The 20000-nt window shown below is 49.0% G+C and overlaps 1 protein-coding gene across 2 annotated transcripts in view; it reads right to left on the bottom strand.

Annotated features, from left to right (window-relative positions):
• The window catches only part of recql (RecQ helicase-like), a 27398-nt gene that overhangs the window by 6884 nt on the left and 514 nt on the right, over positions 1–20000 (bottom strand). For both annotated transcript variants that reach the window (XM_072454428.1, XM_072454426.1), the window contains exons 2-8: positions 19666–19893; positions 18904–19083; positions 17567–17673; positions 14043–14241; positions 7958–8124; positions 3144–3225; positions 1728–1876 (exon numbers count right to left, since the gene is read on the bottom strand). In XM_072454428.1, the coding sequence (XP_072310529.1) occupies positions 1728–1876; positions 3144–3225; positions 7958–8124; positions 14043–14241; positions 17567–17673; positions 18904–19083; positions 19666–19893 (1112 nt within the window). The remainder of the gene's footprint in view (positions 1–1727; positions 1877–3143; positions 3226–7957; positions 8125–14042; positions 14242–17566; positions 17674–18903; positions 19084–19665; positions 19894–20000) is intronic.

Below are 20000 nucleotides of genomic sequence, written 5' to 3'. Positions count from 1 at the left end.
GGAGCGGATCAGGGCGGCCTGAACCGTACCACCCCATTTGAGTGGTCCGAAGGGGCTCCGCTCTCCTTCACTGTGGAACTCCTCCAGGTTTCTACTCTTTCCCCAAGAGGTTTGGTAGTTTTTTCAGGCTGAGAAGGAGGGTCTAAGGACAGAGGAACTTGGGACATTTGCCTAAGGACAGGGGATGCTGGGACATTTGTCTAAGGACAGAGGAGCTTGGGACATTTGTCTAAGGACACGGGATGCTGGGACATTTGTCTAAGGACACGGGATGCTGGGACATTTGACTAAGGACACGGGATGCTGGGACATTTGACTAAGGACACGGGATGCTGGGACATTTGTCTAAGGACACGGGATGTTGGGACATTTGTCTAAGGACACGGGATGCTGGGACATTTGTCAAAGGATAGAGGATGCAGGGACATTTGTCTAAGGACAGAGGATGCAGGGGCATTTGTCTAAGGACACAGGATGCAGGGACATTTGTCTAAGGACAGGGGATGCAGGGACATTTTATCTAAGGACACGGGATGCTGGGACATTTGTCTAAGGACAGGGGATGCAGGGACATTTTGTCTAAGGACACGGGATGCTGGGACATTTGTCTAAGGACACGGGATGCAGGGACATTTTGTCTAAGGACACGGGATGCAGGGACATTTGTCAAAGGATAGAGGATGCAGGGACATTTGTCTAAGGACAGAGGATGCAGGGGCATTTGTCTAAGGACAGAGGATGCAGGGACATTTGTCTAAGGACAGGGGATGCAGGGACATTTTGTCTAAGGACACGGGATGCTGGGACATTTGTCTAAGGACACGGGATGCAGGGACATTTTGTCTAAGGACACGGGATGCAGGGACATTTGTCTGAGGACACGGGATGCTGGGACATTTGTCTAAGGACATGGGATGCAGGGACATTTTGTCTAAGGACACGGGATGCAGGGACATTTGTCTGAGGACAGGGGATGCAGGGACATTTGTCTGAGGACAGGGGATGCAGGGACATGGGACGCTGGGACATCGCCCCTCGTCCCTATGAGCATTCTTGAATGTGTTTTCCACTGTCGTCCTTCGAGGGAATCGCTGTGGTGATTTTGGGCGTTACAAAAATAAATGTAATTGAATAATACTTGAATCCACATAATCTTTTCCAGAATAAACCATTTCTATATTTTCAAACGTCACTGAGGCAGATGTTGGCACAACAGACTTGAGTGACCTGCTCCATCCACATGAAAGATGAAGAAACACACTGGAGTTTCAGTGCCAGCTTAACTTTGTTTAAGGAACAAATGTCCAACAACATTGTAAAGTTTCAGGCCGATCCTCTGGAACGCTGCTAAAGCAGTTTTCAGAGGAACAATTATAGCCATTGACTCGGCAAAAAGAAAAGCCTAAAGCTGGTACAATGCAACATATGGCAACATTATGTTCCAACTGCACATGAACTGCTCAAATATCAGAAAAGTCCTAATTTTTTACGGTCAACTGCGGTTCTGACATTTAAACAAGAACAAATGACAATGTTCAAAAGTACAGCTGCTTTATAAAACTAACATGTGGCTTTGTTGTAGCGGGTGGAGTAGAAAATGCTAATAAATGCTAATAAATGCTAATAACAGTGGTGATTAGCACAGGCTAAACATAGTGGATTCAAATAAAGAATTGAACAACTAAAACTTGTAATTGTCTGAAACGTGGTAACACCAGGACTATCACCTGGATCTTGTTGGACGTCCACTTGCGATGGACCCTGGACTTGTCCTCGGCTTCCATGTTGCCATGGTATGGATAAGCCACAATGTCCCGCTTCTGCAGCTCAGAGGACACCGTCTCTGCGTCCTTCTGAGAGAACACGTACACGATTCCTGTGGACAGGAGAGTCGTAGGACATAAGGGCAGGAGAGTCGTAGGACATAAGGACAGGAGAGTCGTAGTACATAAGGACAGGAGAGTCGTAGGACATAAGGACAGGAGAGTCATAGGACATAAGGACAGGAGAGTCGTAGTACATAAGGACAGGAGAGTCGTAGTACATAAGGACAGGAGAGTCATAGGACATAAGGACAGGAGAGTCGTAGTACATAAGGACAGGAGAGTCGTAGGACATAAGGACAGGAGAGTCATAGGACATAAGGACAGGAGAGTCGTAGGACATAAGGACAGGAGAGTCGTAGGACATATGGACAGGAGAGTCGTAGGACATATGGACAGGAGAGTCGTAGGACATAAGGGCAGGAGAGTCGTAGGACATAAGGACAGGAGAGTCGTAGGACATAAGGGCAGGAGAGTCGTAGGACATAAGGGCAGAAGAGTCGTAGGACATAAGGACAGGAGAGTCGTAGGACATAAGGACAGGAGAGTCGTAGGACATAAGGACAGGAGAGTCATAGGACATAAGGACAGGAGAGTCGTAGGACATAAGGACAGGAGAGTCATAGGACATAAGGACAGGAGAGTCGTAGGACATAAGGACAGGAGAGTCATAGGACATAAGGACAGGAGAGTCGTAGGACATAAGGACAGGAGAGTCGTAGGACATAAGGGCAGGAGAGTCGTAGGACATAAGGGCAGGAGAGTCGTAGGACATAAGGGCAGAAGAGTCGTAGGACATAAGGGCAGGAGAGTCGTAGGACATAAGGACAGGAGAGTCGTAGGACATAAGGGCAGAAGAGTCATAGGACATAAGGGCAGGAGAGTCGTAGGACATAAGGACAGGAGAGTCGTAGGACATAAGGGCAGGAGAGTCGTAGGACATAAGGACAGGAGAGTCGTAGGACATAAGGACAGGAGAGTCGTAGTACATAAGGACAGGAGAGTCGTAGGACATAAGGACAGGAGAGTCGTAGTACATAAGGACAGGAGAGTCGTAGGACATAAGGACAGGAGAGTCGTAGGACATAAGGACAGGAGAGTCATAGGACATAAGGACAGGAGAGTCGTAGTACATAAGGACAGGAGAGTCGTAGGACATAAGGACAGGAGAGTCGTAGGACATAAGGACAGGAGAGTCATAGGACATAACGACAGGAGAGTCGTAGTACATAAGGACAGGAGAGTCGTAGGACATAAGGACAGGAGAGTCGTAGGACATAAGGACAGGAGAGTCGTAGGACATAAGGACAGGAGACGCACCTGACTGGTTCTGGTACTGGTTCTTGATCAATGAGGAGATGTCGTTTAAAAAGACGTCAGTGTTTGAATCTTTGAATCGAACCTGCAAAGAAAGAAATCAATTCAAACATTAAAGACCATTTGGCCTGAGAACGCTGTGATGAGAAAAGGATCTGTTCAACCATAAACCATGGAAATGAAAAGTAGAACATTCGCTGGATTTGAAATAGAGGCAGTAGGAGGTTTATCCAATGTCCAAAGTTGCTCCAATCAGGAGATTCGAGGACGATCCACGATCATCTGTCCATACCAGAGGCGGAGCCAGACATTCTAAACATCCGGGGCTCAAGCCCCAAAGCCAGGGCCTGGCTCCGCCCATGGCCCATACCGATTACGGACGATACCGATTACGGACGATATGATTACAAAAAGTTGTATTATTATCGGCTCGAGCGCCACAAGCGAGAGGCTTTTTAGTTCTGTGAGGCGCGGGTCAGAGCAGGTCAGAGCGGGTCAGAGTGGGTCAGAGCAGGTCAGAGCAGGTCAGAGCGGGTCAGAGAGGGTCAGAGCAGGTCAGAGCAGGTCAGAGCGGGTCAGTGTTGGTCAGTGCTGGTCACTACAGGTCAGTGCAGGTCAGAGCGGGTCAGTGCAGGTCAGAGCGGGTCAGAGAGGGTCAGTGCGGGTCAGTGCGGGTCAGTGCTGGTCAGTGTTGGTCAGTGCTGGTCACTACAGGTCAGGTGGTGGTGTGGCAGTGATCTCACACTCAAGCCTACTCATGAGCCATAAAACTAACAATGCATTTCACTCATTTGAAAGCCTTATGCTGTCGATCAAATGTCCAAATATGAAAAACCAAAAAGGAGTTTTGTTCATAGTTATCTACCGACCTCCTGGTCCCTACTCAGAGTTTTTAACAGAGTTTTCTGACTTTATATCAAACTTAGTGTTAGCCTGGGATAAAATAGTTATAGCTGGAGACTTTAATATCCACGTGAACGTGAGTGATGACTCTCTCAGTAATGCCTTCAGCGCCTTGTTAGACAGCATTGGTTTCACTCAGAATGTAAATAAAGCGACTCACACTCACAAGAACACTCTGGATCTTGTCCTAACGTATGGAACAGAGATTAGTGACCTCATTGTCCTCCCTCAAAACCCTATATTGTCAGATCATTTCCTAATTACCTTTCAGTTTATTCTTAAAGATCATCCAGTCCCACAAAATAAAGTTATAATGAAAAGGACAATATCTGAAAAATCTATCTCAAAATTCAAAGAAATAATAGAGCCAATATTCAGTGACATGTCATGTGATCATGTCATGTGATCATGTCATGTGATCCTGCTGAGAACAGCTTTAGTCCCAGTTTAAGTGATCAATGTGTCGACTTGACCATGAATTCTCTGAAGTCTGCTCTTGACGTTGTCGCGCCGTTAAAACAGAAGGTCATTAGGCCAAAGCGCGCCTCCCCATGGTACAACCAAGAACTGCGTTCACATAAACAAAGAGTTAGAAAGTTAGAGGGATTATTTCGTCGCTCTCACACAGAAGAATCCCTAAAAGCATGGAAAAGTTGCCTGCTGTCCTATAAGCAGGCTCTGCGTAAGGCCCAAACCAGGTATTATTCAAATCCAATAGAAGTCAACAAAAGTAACACTAAATTCCTTTTCAGCACTGTAGCTAGGCTAACAAACTGTCACAGCAGTAGAGCCCTCAATCCCAGCTACACTCAGCTCTGATGATTTCCTCCTATTTTTTAACAATAAAATAAAAACAATCAGAGATAAATTAGATGAAATTACCCCCGCTATTAGCCCTGAACTAGCCCAAGCTGTAAATCTAACGTCCCATATAAATCCACCTGTAAACTTAGAAAGGTTCACAGCTGTTGATCAAGCAGAGATAACTTCAGCCATTATGTCCTCTAAAAGCTCAACTTGTGTCCTAGACCCCATTCCAAGCAGACTCCTCAAAGACATTCTCCCCCTAATTATAGACCCTATTCTTAATATAATAAATACTTCACTCGAAAGTGGCTATGTTCCACAGTCCTTCAAACATGCAGTCATTAAACCTCTTCTGAAAAAGCCTAATCTAGATCCCGACCTATTGGTAAACTACAGACCTATTTCAAATCTTCCCTTCGTCTCTAAAATCCTTGAAAAAGTTGTAGTAAAACAGCTTTGTCGCCACCTGCAGGACAATGACTTATTTGAAGTTTTCCAGTCAGGATTCAGAGCCCACCACAGCACTGAAACTGCACTAGTTAAAGTCACAAATGATTTGTTATTAGCCGCTGATGATGGACTGGTCTCAATCCTGGTTCTGTTGGACCTCAGCGCAGCGTTTGACACCATTGACCACAACATTCTACTGCAGAGGTTAGAATGTGATGTAGGTGTTGGAGGAACAGCCCTTAGCTGGTTTAAATCCTATTTATCTGATAGGTACCAATTTGTTCATGTAAACCAGAGCTCCTCATCATGCTCTAAAGTAATTTACGGTGTGCCACAGGGTTCAGTACTCGGTCCAATTTTGTTTACTCTTTATATGCTGCCATTAGGCAACATTATCAGAAAGCATGACACTAACTTCCACTGCTATGCAGATGACACTCAGCTGTATTTATCAATGACACCTGATCAGAGCGATCAAGTAGACAGACTTAGTGCTTGTGTGAAGGAGATAAAAACCTGGATGACACTAAACTACCTGCTTCTTAACCCTGAAAAAACCGAGGTCATTGTGCTTGGCCCTAAGCATCTACGAGACGCTCTATCTGAGCAGATAGTCACACTGGACAATGTTAGTGTAGCCTCCAGTTCTACTGTAAGAAACCTTGGAGTCTTATTTGACCAGGAGCTCTCATTTAAAGCTCATATAAATCAAGTCTGTAAAACAGCCTATTTCCATTTGCGCAACAAGAGCCAAAATCAGAAGAATCCTGCCTAAAAGTGATGCCGAAAAACTTATCCATGCATTTGTAACGACTAGATTAGACTACTGTAACTCCTGCTTGCAGCGTGTCCTAAAAGCTCCATAAAAAGCTTTCAACTGGTTCAAAATGCAGCAGCAAGATTACTAACAGGAACAAAAAGAAGAGAACACATTACGCCGGTGCTGGAGTCTCTTCACTGGCTCCCCGTCGAGTCTAGAATCAAATTCAAAATTCTACTCTTGACCTACAAAGCCATAAATGACATGGCCCCATCCTACCTCAAAGATGCTATAGAACCATATCATCCAAACAGAGCTCTTCACTCTCAGAATGCTGGCCTTCTGGTGGTGCCAAGAGTCTCTAAAAGTACTGTAGGAGGTAGAGCCTTCTGGTGGTCCCAAGAGTCTCTAAAAGTACAGTAGGAGGTAGAGCCTTCTGGTGGTCCCAAGAGTCTCTAAAAGTACTGTAGGAGGCAGAGCGTTTAGCTACCAAGCTCCTGTGTTATGGAATCAGCTCCCGACCCATGTTAAATATGCTGACACAGTCTCTTCATTTAAGTCCAGGCTTAAAACGTTCCTCTTCGAAATCGCTTATGGTCAGACTAGTTAGGAACAGAAACATAAACCCACAGCTTTAGCTACACTGCCCTAGGAGTAACTATGCTGGGGGAAGTATGACAGCTTGAGCACTATCCTCTTCTTCTTCTGACTACTTATGCTATCAAACAATATTTATTTTTTGATTCCACTTGCAAACTGTTCACCGCCTTCTTTTCTTTCTCTCACTCCTGAGGACCTGTGGACCCAGATGCCCCTCCCCTGGTGAAGTGGTCCCTGCCCTGTGTGGACGGTCCCTCATCTGCCTGAAGAGTGGGTCCAGTTCGCCTCAGTCGGTCCCTCATCTGCCTGAAGAGTGGGTCCAGTTCGCCTCAGTCGGTCCCTCTTCTGCCTGAAGAGTGGGTCCAGCTCGACTCAGACGGTCCCTCTTCTGCCTGAAGAGTGGGTCCAGCTCGCCTCAGTCGGTCCCTCTTCTGCCTGAAGAGTGGGTCCAGCTCGACTCAGACGGTCCCTCTTCTGCCTGAAGAGTGGGTCCAGCTCGCCTCAGTCGGTCCCTCATCTGCCTGAAGAGTGGGTCCAGCTCCAGTCTCCTTGTGTCCGTCTGTCCGTCTGTGAGAGTGGGATCTCTCCTTCACTGGAACTCCTCCAGGTTTCTACGCTTTTTTCCCAAAGAGGTTTTTTTTGTAGTTTTTCCTGGCCGAGAAGGAGAGTCTAAGGACAGAGGACCCTGGGACATCGTCCCTCGACACCACAGACATTGTCTGACTCCATCGCCACCACAGACATTGTTGATTCATTTCTCCCTGTGGCCCTCAGAGGCAACTGTTGTTGTGATTTTGGGCCTTACAAAAATAAATTGATTTGATTTGATTTGCAGGTCAGAGCGGGTCAGTGCGGGTCAGAGCGGGTCAGTACAGGTCAGAGCGGGTCAGTGCTTAAGCATCATCTAGGCTTGTGATTCTTCTGGCAAGTATTATGATGGGATTAGATTGATTTTAACATTCTGTTCAAAGTTCACATTTGAAACAGGTCCAGGAGAATGGACAAAAAGTCTGAAATATGAACTGACAAACTAAAAGAATCACATGTCATGTTTGTAAAGATCTAAATGTTAACCGCTTTTATGGAAAATAAGACAGAATATTATGTTGTTTGTGAAGGAAATTATGTTACTTAAAAATGGCAGAACTTATTAGTCACATTTCCTAATTGCGTCCATTCAAATTGCGATTTCAACTCGATTGCAATTAATCTTGTAAACATAACACCGCCTCTGATGGTCAGAACGGACGAAATAGAACAAGTTTCATTAATGTAACAGTCAAAAGAGACGCTTTACCTCATAGTAGAGGTTGGTGCGGTTGAAGGAGGCGGTGAGGGTCAGGGGTCGTGACACGTTAAGGATCTTCTCACAGTCCTGAAGCACGCTGGAGGTTGCTGTGGCAGTCAGGCCGAGCAGAGGAACCAGAGGGAACTGCCTCTTCAGGATGCCCAGCAGCTTGTAATCTGCAGCACAGAGAACACACAGGAGGAAATATGCTCAAGTATACGTCAGCAGTAAAGAAATAAAATACATACAGTGAGGAGAGCAAGTATTGCACGTTCTCCCACTTAGAAATTATGGAGGGGTCTGAAATGTTCATCGTAGGTGAGAGAAAGAATCTGAAAACAAAATCCAGAAATCACACTGTATGATTTTTAAATCATTTATTTGTATGCAATTGCTGCAAATAAGTATTTGAACACCTGCCAATCAGCGAGAATTCGATCTCTCAAAGACCTGTTAGTCTGCCTTTATACAGTCCACCTCTGCTCCACTTGTTCATCTAAATGAGTTTGTGCTCATTAGCTGCATAAAGACCCCGTTCCCCCCCCACAGTCAGTCAGACTCCACCCACTGCCATGGACAAGACCAAAGAGCTGTCAGAAGACCCCACAGACTGAACTGTAGACCTCCACAAGGCTGGAAAGAGCTACGGGCGATTGACAAACAGCTTTAGTGAAACGAGATCAACTGTTGGAGCGATTGTTAGAAACTGGAAGAGGCTAAAGATGATGTCACTCTCCCTCGGACTGGGGCTCCATGTAAGGTCTCACCTCGTGGGGTTCAGTGATGATAAGAAAGGTGAGGAATCAGCCCAGAAAGTCAGGAGGAGCTGGTCAATGACCTGAAGAGAGCTGGGACCACAGTTTCAAAGGTTACTATGGAAACACACCACACCGTCATTGTCATGGCTTTAGGGCAGGGGTGGCCAACCAGTCAGAGACTAAGAGCCACATTTTTTACTGTGTTACCGCAAAGAGCCACATCACACACATGAACATCACCCCATCCCTTCCTCTCACACACACACCTGCTCAACCAAGTTATTATTATTATTAACAATATCATGTCACACACCAACATGATGATGACAGAAATTGACTCCTACAGTACTAAGACCACAAGCCAACAATGAACATTGTGTGCACCGTCTCACACACACAAACTCTCAGTTCAACAAAGTCCACAAACAAAAACATAATCATTTACATACCATATTGAAGTTCAATATTGGTGGTTTTCTTTTAGATAGAGGGCCGTCTTCCCGTATTTTGAAATGTGGACGGGCATTTTTGAGTGCAAGGACGGGGTCATTTTTATTAATAAATCTTAGAAAAAAGGGAATATTATCATTAAATCGGGCCGGGAAGCGTTTGATTAAAGTCCGCCTCGGCCCGCGCCATGACAGTTTACTGTTTACAAGTGAAAATTTGCATGCTGTGCGCTGATTGGTCGACAAAGTTTGTGTGCTTGGCTCTGATTGGCTGCCAAGCCGTGGTCCGGAGAATGCCGAAGATTTTGGGCAACAACCTCCTTCCCTCAGTCAGAGCATTGAAGACAATGAACATGACAATGATCCAAAGCAGACACGGGAGAACCAAGATGTGGCTCAGTAAGAAGCATCTCAAGGTTCTGGAGTGGTCTAGCCAGTAGACAGAATCCTGCTGCAGCGTGTGCAAACCTACTCTAGATGAACATCTCTTCATCTGCCTGAGGAACGCTCTCTGCTCTAGATGAACATCTCTTCATCTGCCTGAGGAACGCTCTCTACTCTAGATGAACATCTCTTCATCTGCCTGAGGAACGCTCTCTACTCTAGATGAACATCTCTTCATCTGCCTGAGGAACGCTCTCTGCTCTAGATGAACATCTCTTCATCTGCCTGAGGAACGCTCTCTACTCTAGATGAACATCTCTTCATCTGCCTGAGGAACGCTCTCTGCTCTAGATGAACATCTCTTCATCTGCCTGAGGAACGCTCTCTGCTCTAGATGAACATCTCTTCATCTGCCTGAGGAACGCTCTCTACTCTAGATGAACATCTCTTCATCTGCCCCTGAGGAACGCTCTCTGCTCTAGATGAACATCTCTTCATCTGCCTGAGGAACACTCTCTACTCTAGATGAACATCTCTTCATCTGCCTGAGGAACGCTCTCTGCTCTAGATGAACATCTCTTCATCTGCCTGAGGAACGCTCTCTACTCTAGATGAACATCTCTTCATCTGCCTGAGGAACGCTCTCTACTCTAGATGAACATCTCTTCATCTGCCTGAGGAACGCTCTCTACTCTAGATGAACATCTCTTCATCTGCCTGAGGAACGCTCTCTACTCTAGATGAACATCTCTTCATCTGCCCCTGAGGAACGCTCTCTGCTCTAGATGAACATCTCTTCATCTGCCTGAGGAACACTCTCTACTCTAGATGAACATCTCTTCATCTGCCTGAGGAACGCTCTCTGCTCTAGATGAACATCTCTTCATCTGCCTGAGGAACGCTCTCTGCTCTAGATGAACATCTCTTCATCTGCCTGAGGAACGCTCTCTACTCTAGATGAACATCTCTTCATCTGCCTGAGGAACGCTCTCTACTCTAGATGAACATCTCTTCATCTGCCTGAGGAACGCTCTCTGCTCTAGATGAACATCTCTTCATCTGCCTGAGGAACGCTCTCTACTCTAGATGAACATCTCTTCATCTGCCTGAGGAACGCTCTCTACTCTAGATGAACATCTCTTCATCTGCCTGAGGAACGCTCTCTACTCTAGATGAACATCTCTTCATCTGCCTGAGGAACGCTCTCTGCTCTAGATGAACATCCCTTCATCTGCCTGAGGAACGCTCTCTGCTCTAGATGAACATCTCTTCATCTGCCTGAGGAACGCTCTCTACTCTAGATGAACATCTCTTCATCTGCCTGAGGAACGCTCTCTGCTCTAGATGAACATCTCTTCATCTGCCTGAGGAACGCTCTCTACTCTAGATGAACATCTCTTCATCTGCCTGAGGAACGCTCTCTGCTCTAGATGAACATCTCTTCATCTGCCTGAGGAACGCTCTCTGCTCTAGATGAACATCTCTTCATCTGCCTGAGGAACGCTCTCTACTCTAGATGAACATCTCTTCATCTGCCCCTGAGGAACGCTCTCTGCTCTAGATGAACATCTCTTCATCTGCCTGAGGAACACTCTCTACTCTAGATGAACATCTCTTCATCTGCCTGAGGAACGCTCTCTGCTCTAGATGAACATCTCTTCATCTGCCTGAGGAACGCTCTCTACTCTAGATGAACATCTCTTCATCTGCCTGAGGAACGCTCTCTACTCTAGATGAACATCTCTTCATCTGCCTGAGGAACGCTCTCTACTCTAGATGAACATCTCTTCATCTGCCTGAGGAACGCTCTCTACTCTAGATGAACATCTCTTCATCTGCCCCTGAGGAACGCTCTCTGCTCTAGATGAACATCTCTTCATCTGCCTGAGGAACACTCTCTACTCTAGATGAACATCTCTTCATCTGCCTGAGGAACGCTCTCTACTCTAGATGAACATCTCTTCATCTGCCTGAGGAACGCTCTCTGCTCTAGATGAACATCTCTTCATCTGCCTGAGGAACGCTCTCTGCTCTAGATGAACATCTCTTCATCTGCCTGAGGAACGCTCTCTACTCTAGATGAACATCTCTTCATCTGCCCCTGAGGAACGCTCTCTGCTCTAGATGAACATCTCTTCATCTGCCTGAGGAACACTCTCTACTCTAGATGAACATCTCTTCATCTGCCTGAGGAACGCTCTCTGCTCTAGATGAACATCTCTTCATCTGCCTGAGGAACGCTCTCTACTCTAGATGAACATCTCTTCATCTGCCTGAGGAACGCTCTCTACTCTAGATGAACATCTCTTCATCTGCCTGAGGAACGCTCTCTACTCTAGATGAACATCTCTTCATCTGCCTGAGGAACGCTCTCTACTCTAGATGAACATCTCTTCATCTGCCCCTGAGGAACGCTCTCTGCTCTAGATGAACATCTCTTCATCTGCCTGAGGAACACTCTCTACTCTAGATGAACATCTCTTCATCTGCCTGAGGAACGCTCTCTGCTCTAGATGAACATCTCTTCATCTGCCTGAGGAACGCTCTCTACTCTAGATGAACATCTCTTCATCTGCCTGAGGAACGCTCTCTACTCTAGATGAACATCTCTTCATCTGCCTGAGGAACGCTCTCTGCTCTAGATGAACATCTCTTCATCTGCCTGAGGAACGCTCTCTACTCTAGATGAACATCTCTTCATCTGCCTGAGGAACGCTCTCTACTCTAGATGAACATCTCTTCATCTGCCCCTGAGGAACGCTCTCTGCTCTAGATGAACATCTCTTCATCTGCCTGAGGAACACTCTCTACTCTAGATGAACATCTCTTCATCTGCCTGAGGAACGCTCTCTGCTCTAGATGAACATCTCTTCATCTGCCTGAGGAACGCTCTCTACTCTAGATGAACATCTCTTCATCTGCCTGAGGAACGCTCTCTACTCTAGATGAACATCTCTTCATCTGCCTGAGGAACACTCTCTACTCTAGATGAACATCTCTTCATCTGCCTGAGGAACGCTCTCTGCTCTAGATGAACATCTCTTCATCTGCCTGAGGAACACTCTCTACTCTAGATGAACATCTCTTCATCTGCCTGAGGAACGCTCTCTGCTCTAGATGAACATCTCTTCATCTGCCTGAGGAACTGTCTCGAGATGAACCACGCTCTCTCTTCCCGAGTGCTTCTGGCTCAGTCTGTCAGTGGGAGTCAGATCTCTCCTTCACTGTGGAACTCCTCCAAGACAGGAGATGTTTGGGCATTTTCTAATTTCATATGAACATTGTTGGATTTGTTTTTCATTGTTTGTCTTCCAGGAAACTGCTTTTGTTCTTTTGGGCGTTACAAAAATGTGTCCCTCCTGATGTCTGTGGGGTCAGCGTTACCACTATCTGTCAGGCTGCAGCTCGCCGGTGGTGCAATGGTTAAGGGTGTTGAACATGTGTGGTTCCTCCCACCAGAGCATCATGGGTTCTATTCCAGCTCCAACTGTCCTGTCAAATCAATCCTTTGGTCCAGAATATTCATTGAACAAAAGGTTCCCACAGCCAATCAGTTCGATCTAGTAGGACACGTTTCTGAATGTCTTTGTCAAAGTAACGTTTTCATTCAGGAAACACACATGCTCTGCTCTCCTCCTGCCTCCAGGCCCGTTTCACCCGTTTTATTTAGTGTCCGTGTCGTTTCAGGGCCTAGTCTATTGTTCCTTCTACTCTGGTGCACACAGAGCGCAGAGGGAGACAGACACTCGTGGAACATCAACTTGCAGACATCAAGTGGTCTTTATCAGCGAGGGAGGAGCCAAGGCTGGTGTGGTGTATTGTACAAACTCAAACGCATGTAATCAATCATAAAGAGAGTAAATCATGGCTGTCATGACGTCAGATTCATCAGCAGCAGTCATTGGTGCTCAGAGTGAGAGAAGGCGGAGCCATGGCACAGAGGGAGAGACACAGCTTCAATCAAACTGAAAATTCAGATGATTGACATGTCTGCATCAGTTCAGAATCCTTTTATTTGATTCAACGATGCACCTCTAACATTTAATGACAAAATCTTAATACGAGCAAATTAGATTGAATTGCATTCTGATGTTTTGACTAATTGTATGTAGTTCACACTTACGTTCCATATTTTCTTATTGCCTCAGTCGTAGAGGGGAAAACACAGACATTTAGGAACTTTTAATCCATCAATGATCTTCAATATAAGAACTAAACTGGTGTAACCTCGCCAGCAAGAGGAATTATTTTTGTGAGTTCATTCGGCTCCCGTGGTTTAGAAAAATACAGATTATTTTGTTGTTTAAAAATGTGCAAACAATGGCACTTTGTGGAATAGACAGAGAATTGAACACAATTTGGATGTTTCTGCTTCTTCAGCTGTTGTGAAGTATTTTTCTAATGTCCCGACGGCTTTTGGCGACTTCCCAGATTGATTCATGTGAAGAACTCAGTTTGAGAGACTCAGATCAATGTGGCGCGAGGGGGCGTGGCCTCACTCACCCGGCCTGAAGTCATGGCCCCACTGGCTGCAGCAGTGCACCTCGTCCACAGCCACACGGCTCAGCAGCTGGGCCTTGTACGCCTTCTCCAGCCGCGACATCAGCAGCTTGCTCTTGGCGATCTTCTCTGGAGTCACGTAGATGAGTTTAAAGGGAGACTTGGGCTCGGTCATGGCCGCCATCACAGTTTTGGCATGTTCCTAAAGACATCACACAACATTTGTAATCAACACACTACTTTTCATTTGAAAAGATTTATCTTATTATTATTTTGATGTTATATAACAGGAAGAACACACAAATCAAGAGAGTGAAAAGTCAAAATCCAAAGGAAAATGAAACAAAATGTCAGCTAGGCACATGGTCCCAATGTGTCCCATCCATCTCACCTGTCCCAGCGTCTGTTAAGTTTGTCCATGTTTAAGTTCAAAATAAAGTTATTTTGTAAATTTCATAAATTTCCAGCTTTCTCTCAGTCCTGTCCGTGACAGTCGGCTCCGTTCCCGTCATCCATTTCTTTTTTTTTACTGCCTTTTTCGCAAATCATAATCAACATGAACTTTATTCATCCGGATCCTGATATTCAACTCTCTGTGGCAGCTTTGAAAACCTCCCAGTCTGTAATGTCCAAACACGCACGTCGGAGAGCAGTGTTTGGAGATCACACTGACGAGGCCTTGTAAATGTAAAAACAGACTCCTCCGCCTCGTGAGCATTTTGTCGGAGCTGTACAGCTGGAAGCCCTCCAGCTGTACAGCTCCGTCTTTAACCAACAGAGCTCCAGCTGCTCTTCAGAATGACATGACGACTTGAACCTACAGAAGAGGACACTGGACACAAGCAGGAGTGTGTGGAGGCTGCAGGAGGTGCTGGAGAGGCTGCAGGAGGTGCTGGAGAGGCTGCAGGAGGTGCTGGAGAGGCTGCAGGAGGTGCTGGAGAGGCTGCAGGAGGTGCTGGAGAGGCTGCAGGAGGTGCTGGAGAGGCTGCAGGAGGTGCTGGAGAGGCTGCAGGAGCGTGTGAAGAGGCTGCAGGAGCGTGTGAAGAGGCTGCAGGAGCGTGTGAAGAGGCTGCAGGAGGTGCTGGAGAGGCTGCAGGAGGTGCTGGAGAGGCTGCAGGAGGTGCTGGAGAGGCTGCAGGAGGTGCTGGAGAGGCTGCAGGAGCGTGTGAAGAGGCTGCAGGAGCGTGTGAAGAGGCTGCAGGAGCGTGTGAAGAGGCTGCAGGAGCGTGTGAAGAGGCTGCAGGAGGTGCTGGAGAGGCTGCAGGAGGTGCTGGAGAGGCTGCAGGAGGTGCTGGAGAAGCTGCAGGAGGTGCTGGAGAGGCTGCAGCAGGTGCTGGAGAAGCTGCAGGAGGTGCTGGAGAGGCTGCAGGAGGTGCTGGAGAGGCTGCAGGAGGTGCTGGAGAGGCTGCAGGAGGTGCTGGAGAGGCTGCAGGAGCGTGTTAAGAGGCTGCAGGAGCGTGTTAAGAGGCTGCAGGAGCGTGTGAAGAGGCTGCAGGAGGTGCTGGAGAGGCTGCAGGAGGTGCTGGAGAGGCTGCAGGAGGTGCTGGAGAAGCTGCAGGAGGTGCTGGAGAAGCTGCAGGAGGTGCTGGAGAGGCTGCAGCAGGTGCTGGAGAAGCTGCAGGAGGTGCTGGAGAGGCTGCAGGAGGTGCTGGAGAGGCTGCAGGAGGTGCAGGAGAGCCTGCAGCAGGTGCTGGAGAGGCTGCAGGAGGTGCTGGAGAGGCTGCAGGAGGTGCTGGAGAGCCTGCAGCAGGTGCTGGAGAAGCTGCAGGGGGTGCTGGAGAGGCTGCAGGAGGTGCTGGAGAAGCTGCAGGAGGTGCTGGAGAGGCTGCAGGAGGTGCTGGAGAGGCTGCAGGAGGTGCTGGAGAGCCTGCAGGAGGTGCTGGAGAGGCTGCAGGAGGTGCTGGAGAGGCTGCAGGAGGTGCTGGAGAGGCTGCAGGAGGTGCTGGAGAGCCTGCAGCAGGTGCTGGAGAAGCTGCAGGAGGTGCTGGAGAGGCTGCAGGAGCGTGTGAAGAGGCTGCAGGAGCGTGTGAAGAGGCTGCAGGAGCGTGTGAAGAGGCTGCAGGAGGTGCTGGAGAGGCTGCAGGAGGTGCTGGAGAGGCTGCAGGAGGTGCTGGAGAGGCTGCAGGAGGTGCTGGAGAGGCTGCAGGAGCGTGTGAAGAGGCTGCAGGAGCGTGTGAAGAGGCTGCAGGAGCGTGTGAAGAGGCTGCAGGAGCGTGTGAAGAGGCTGCAGGAGGTGCTGGAGAGGCTGCAGGAGGTGCTGGAGAGGCTGCAGGAGGTGCTGGAGAAGCTGCAGGAGGTGCTGGAGAGGCTGCAGCAGGTGCTGGAGAAGCTGCAGGAGGTGCTGGAGAGGCTGCAGGAGGTGCTGGAGAGGCTGCAGGAGGTGCTGGAGAGGCTGCAGGAGGTGCTGGAGAGGCTGCAGGAGCGTGTTAAGAGGCTGCAGGAGCGTGTTAAGAGGCTGCAGGAGCGTGTGAAGAGGCTGCAGGAGGTGCTGGAGAGGCTGCAGGAGGTGCTGGAGAGGCTGCAGGAGGTGCTGGAGAAGCTGCAGGAGGTGCTGGAGAAGCTGCAGGAGGTGCTGGAGAGGCTGCAGGAGCGTGTGAAGAGGCTGCAGGAGCGTGTGAAGAGGCTGCAGGAGCGTGTGAAGAGGCTGCAGGAGGTGCTGGAGAGGCTGCAGGAGGTGCTGGAGAGGCTGCAGGAGGTGCTGGAGAGGCTGCAGGAGGTGCTGGAGAGGCTGCAGGAGCGTGTGAAGAGGCTGCAGGAGCGTGTGAAGAGGCTGCAGGAGCGTGTGAAGAGGCTGCAGGAGCGTGTGAAGAGGCTGCAGGAGGTGCTGGAGAGGCTGCAGGAGGTGCTGGAGAGGCTGCAGGAGGTGCTGGAGAAGCTGCAGGAGGTGCTGGAGAGGCTGCAGCAGGTGCTGGAGAAGCTGCAGGAGGTGCTGGAGAGGCTGCAGGAGGTGCTGGAGAGGCTGCAGGAGGTGCTGGAGAGGCTGCAGGAGGTGCTGGAGAGGCTGCAGGAGCGTGTTAAGAGGCTGCAGGAGCGTGTTAAGAGGCTGCAGGAGCGTGTGAAGAGGCTGCAGGAGGTGCTGGAGAGGCTGCAGGAGGTGCTGGAGAGGCTGCAGGAGGTGCTGGAGAAGCTGCAGGAGGTGCTGGAGAAGCTGCAGGAGGTGCTGGAGAGGCTGCAGCAGGTGCTGGAGAAGCTGCAGGAGGTGCTGGAGAGGCTGCAGGAGGTGCTGGAGAGGCTGCAGGAGGTGCTGGAGAGCCTGCAGCAGGTGCTGGAGAGGCTGCAGGAGGTGCTGGAGAGGCTGCAGGAGGTGCTGGAGAGCCTGCAGCAGGTGCTGGAGAAGCTGCAGGGGGTGCTGGAGAGGCTGCAGGAGGTGCTGGAGAGGCTGCAAGAGGTGCTGGAGAGCCTGCAGGAGGTGCTGGAGAGGCTGCAGGAGGTGCTGGAGAGGCTGCAGGAGGTGCTGGAGAGGCTGCAGGAGGTGCTGGAGAGCCTGCAGCAGGTGCTGGAGAAGCTGCAGGAGGTGCTGGAGTTACCTTGGAGCTTGAGGCGTTGAGCATGGCGGCCGGCACCTGGAGCGAGCGCAGGAACATCATCTGATCCTCCATGAGGGAGACCAGGGGCGTGACCACCAGAGTGAAGCCTGCACACATGGAATTTAAATAGACCACGCCTCCACCTCTGTATTTAGACCACGCCTCTATTACCCAGAAGCCCTCTAATACCAGCCTAACGCCTCAGTCACCGCTCGACTCTGTTCTCTCGACAGCAGCAGCGCTCAATCTGAAGCAGACTTGGGGTGTTCAATATTTAGTAGAAAACACAAAAGTGAAAAAAAAAATAAAACTAATGCCAGAGCGGCTTTGATGTGAAGCGCCCGTCACACTGAGCGCTCACCTGCTCAGTCTGAACGCATTAAAGGTCCCATAACATGCAAAATCGACTTTTCAGAGCTTTTAACCTTCTTACATTGCTATTTGTGCTTCATATATGTCCAGAGTGTTTTTTTGATTGATTCCCGCAGTTTTTAAGCTATATTACAGACTATCTCCTTTCCTCAAATCTCCAAACTGACGGGCGGAGGGGCAAGACCGCGTCATAAGGGCAAGCACGCGTCACCATCCCCCCTCACCCTCCCCCCTCTCCACCCCCCTCCCGCCTGTTGGGCGGGGCACACACACACTCTGAGACTACGTCACGGGTGGGCGGTGCACACACGCTCTGAGACTACGTCACGGGTGGGCGGGGCACACACACACTCTGAGACTACGTCACGGGTGGGCGGGGCACACACGCTCTGAGACTACGTCACGGGTTGGGCGGGGGAGCCAGAACGCTCTTCACAAGGGTGGGGGCGAATATCAAACCAAGCCGTCTGCATTTCCGGGTTGGTGAGAGGGTCCAAGGTCTGGGTGATATTTCTTAACTATTATGTTAAGGGTGTTGCACAACCCTTATTATGATCAATTATACACTTAGGATAGACTACGAAACGTGACAAAAAGCATGTTATGGCACCTTTAAAGAAGCTCACGTCACCAACAAGTTAATTACAAAAAGTTTGTTAAATGACTGTGTTTCCTGTGGGTCAGTGAGCGGCGAGTGAGCGGTCATTGAGCGAGCGGTGAGTGAGCAGTGAGTGAGCGGTCAGTGAGCGGTCAGTGAGCGGTCAGTGGGCGGTCAGTGAGCAGTGAGCAGTGGGTGAGCGGTCAGTGAGTGGTCAGTGAGTGGGCGGTGAGTGAGCGAGCGGTGAGTGAGAAGTGAGTGAGCGGTCAGTGAGCTGTGAGTGAGCGAGCGGTGAGTGAGTGGTGAGTGAGCGGTCAGTGGGCGGTCAGTGAACGGTCAGTGAACGGTCAGTGAGCGTCTCCAGTACCTGGGCTGCAGACTGCAGGCAGCTGGTAGCACAGGCTCTTGCCTCGGCCCGTGGGCATGACCAGAAACAGGTCTTTGGACGACATGGTCAGGTTTATGGCCCTCAGCTGCAGAGGGCGGAACTGACGCAGGTGGAACGTGTCCTGCAGGTGGCGCTGTGCCTCGTCTGACCAGGAGAAATCTGCTCCAGACAAGCACAAAAGAAAAGAACAGTTTTGTTTGGACAGTATCGATTCCTCACTGGTTTGTGGATGTATTTCTCACTTTTATTTGTTTTTAACCCCTAATTGTGGTGAATTAAATCATTATGCAGAAGAACCAAAACACAGGGTTCATCATTAAGCATCAAAGAGTCTTTTCGGTCAATGAGTGTTTTTAGCTTCTGCAGAACTGCAGAGTGTTAGCCGTAGCAGTAGCCTCACTCCACTTCAAATTTTGGCATGACCACATCTCTTGTTTACACCCTGTGCGATCAGGAAATCCTCCTCCCGCTCCTCCCTCCTCCCGCTCCTCCCTCCTCCCGCTAAGACTGGGGCAAAATAGGGCCTTAAAAGATCCTTAAATAGTCTGGCATCAAACTGTTGCACATTTTAGAAAGGCGGCAAAACGAAGTAGACCGTAAAGGATTTTCAATTCGATTAACTGACATCTGATCTTGATGATATTAAATCTAAAAAAAAGCTAACATTTTTCATTTCCTGGGTAGAAATGAAAGTTAGATTGCTTTACCATTATCTGTAAGAACTCGCTTGAAGCTCAGTACCTGCTCTGTCGTAGCGCTCCAGCTCCTCCTTTCTCATGCCTGGTGCTCCTTGTGAGGAGGAGGATGACGAGGACGATGAGGAGGCCCCCTGCCCTGAGCCCTCCTCCAGTTGGGACAGCAGGGCTTTGCGTATAGACTCCAGCTCCTCCTGCCTCTGCAGCAGCTCAGAGAGCTGCTCCTCCACCCGCTGCAGCTCTAACTCCACCTGCTGCAGCTCCACACGCACATCTACACAAACCAGGAGAAAACACAGCTGTTTGTGCGAACTGTGGTCCATGAGACAGTTGGATTTCTATTCTGCATTATATGTATAGAGTAGTTTTAGCATCTGATGT

The sequence above is a fragment of the Eucyclogobius newberryi genome, unplaced genomic scaffold (genome assembly GCF_026437365.1).
Source record: "Eucyclogobius newberryi isolate DKJ021-1_F unplaced genomic scaffold, fEucNew1.0.hap1 SCAF_2, whole genome shotgun sequence".
Lineage (NCBI taxonomy): Eukaryota > Metazoa > Chordata > Actinopteri > Gobiiformes > Gobiidae > Eucyclogobius > Eucyclogobius newberryi.
Note: the sequence above shows the minus strand (reverse complement) of the source record. Positions and strands in the feature narration are given on the sequence as shown.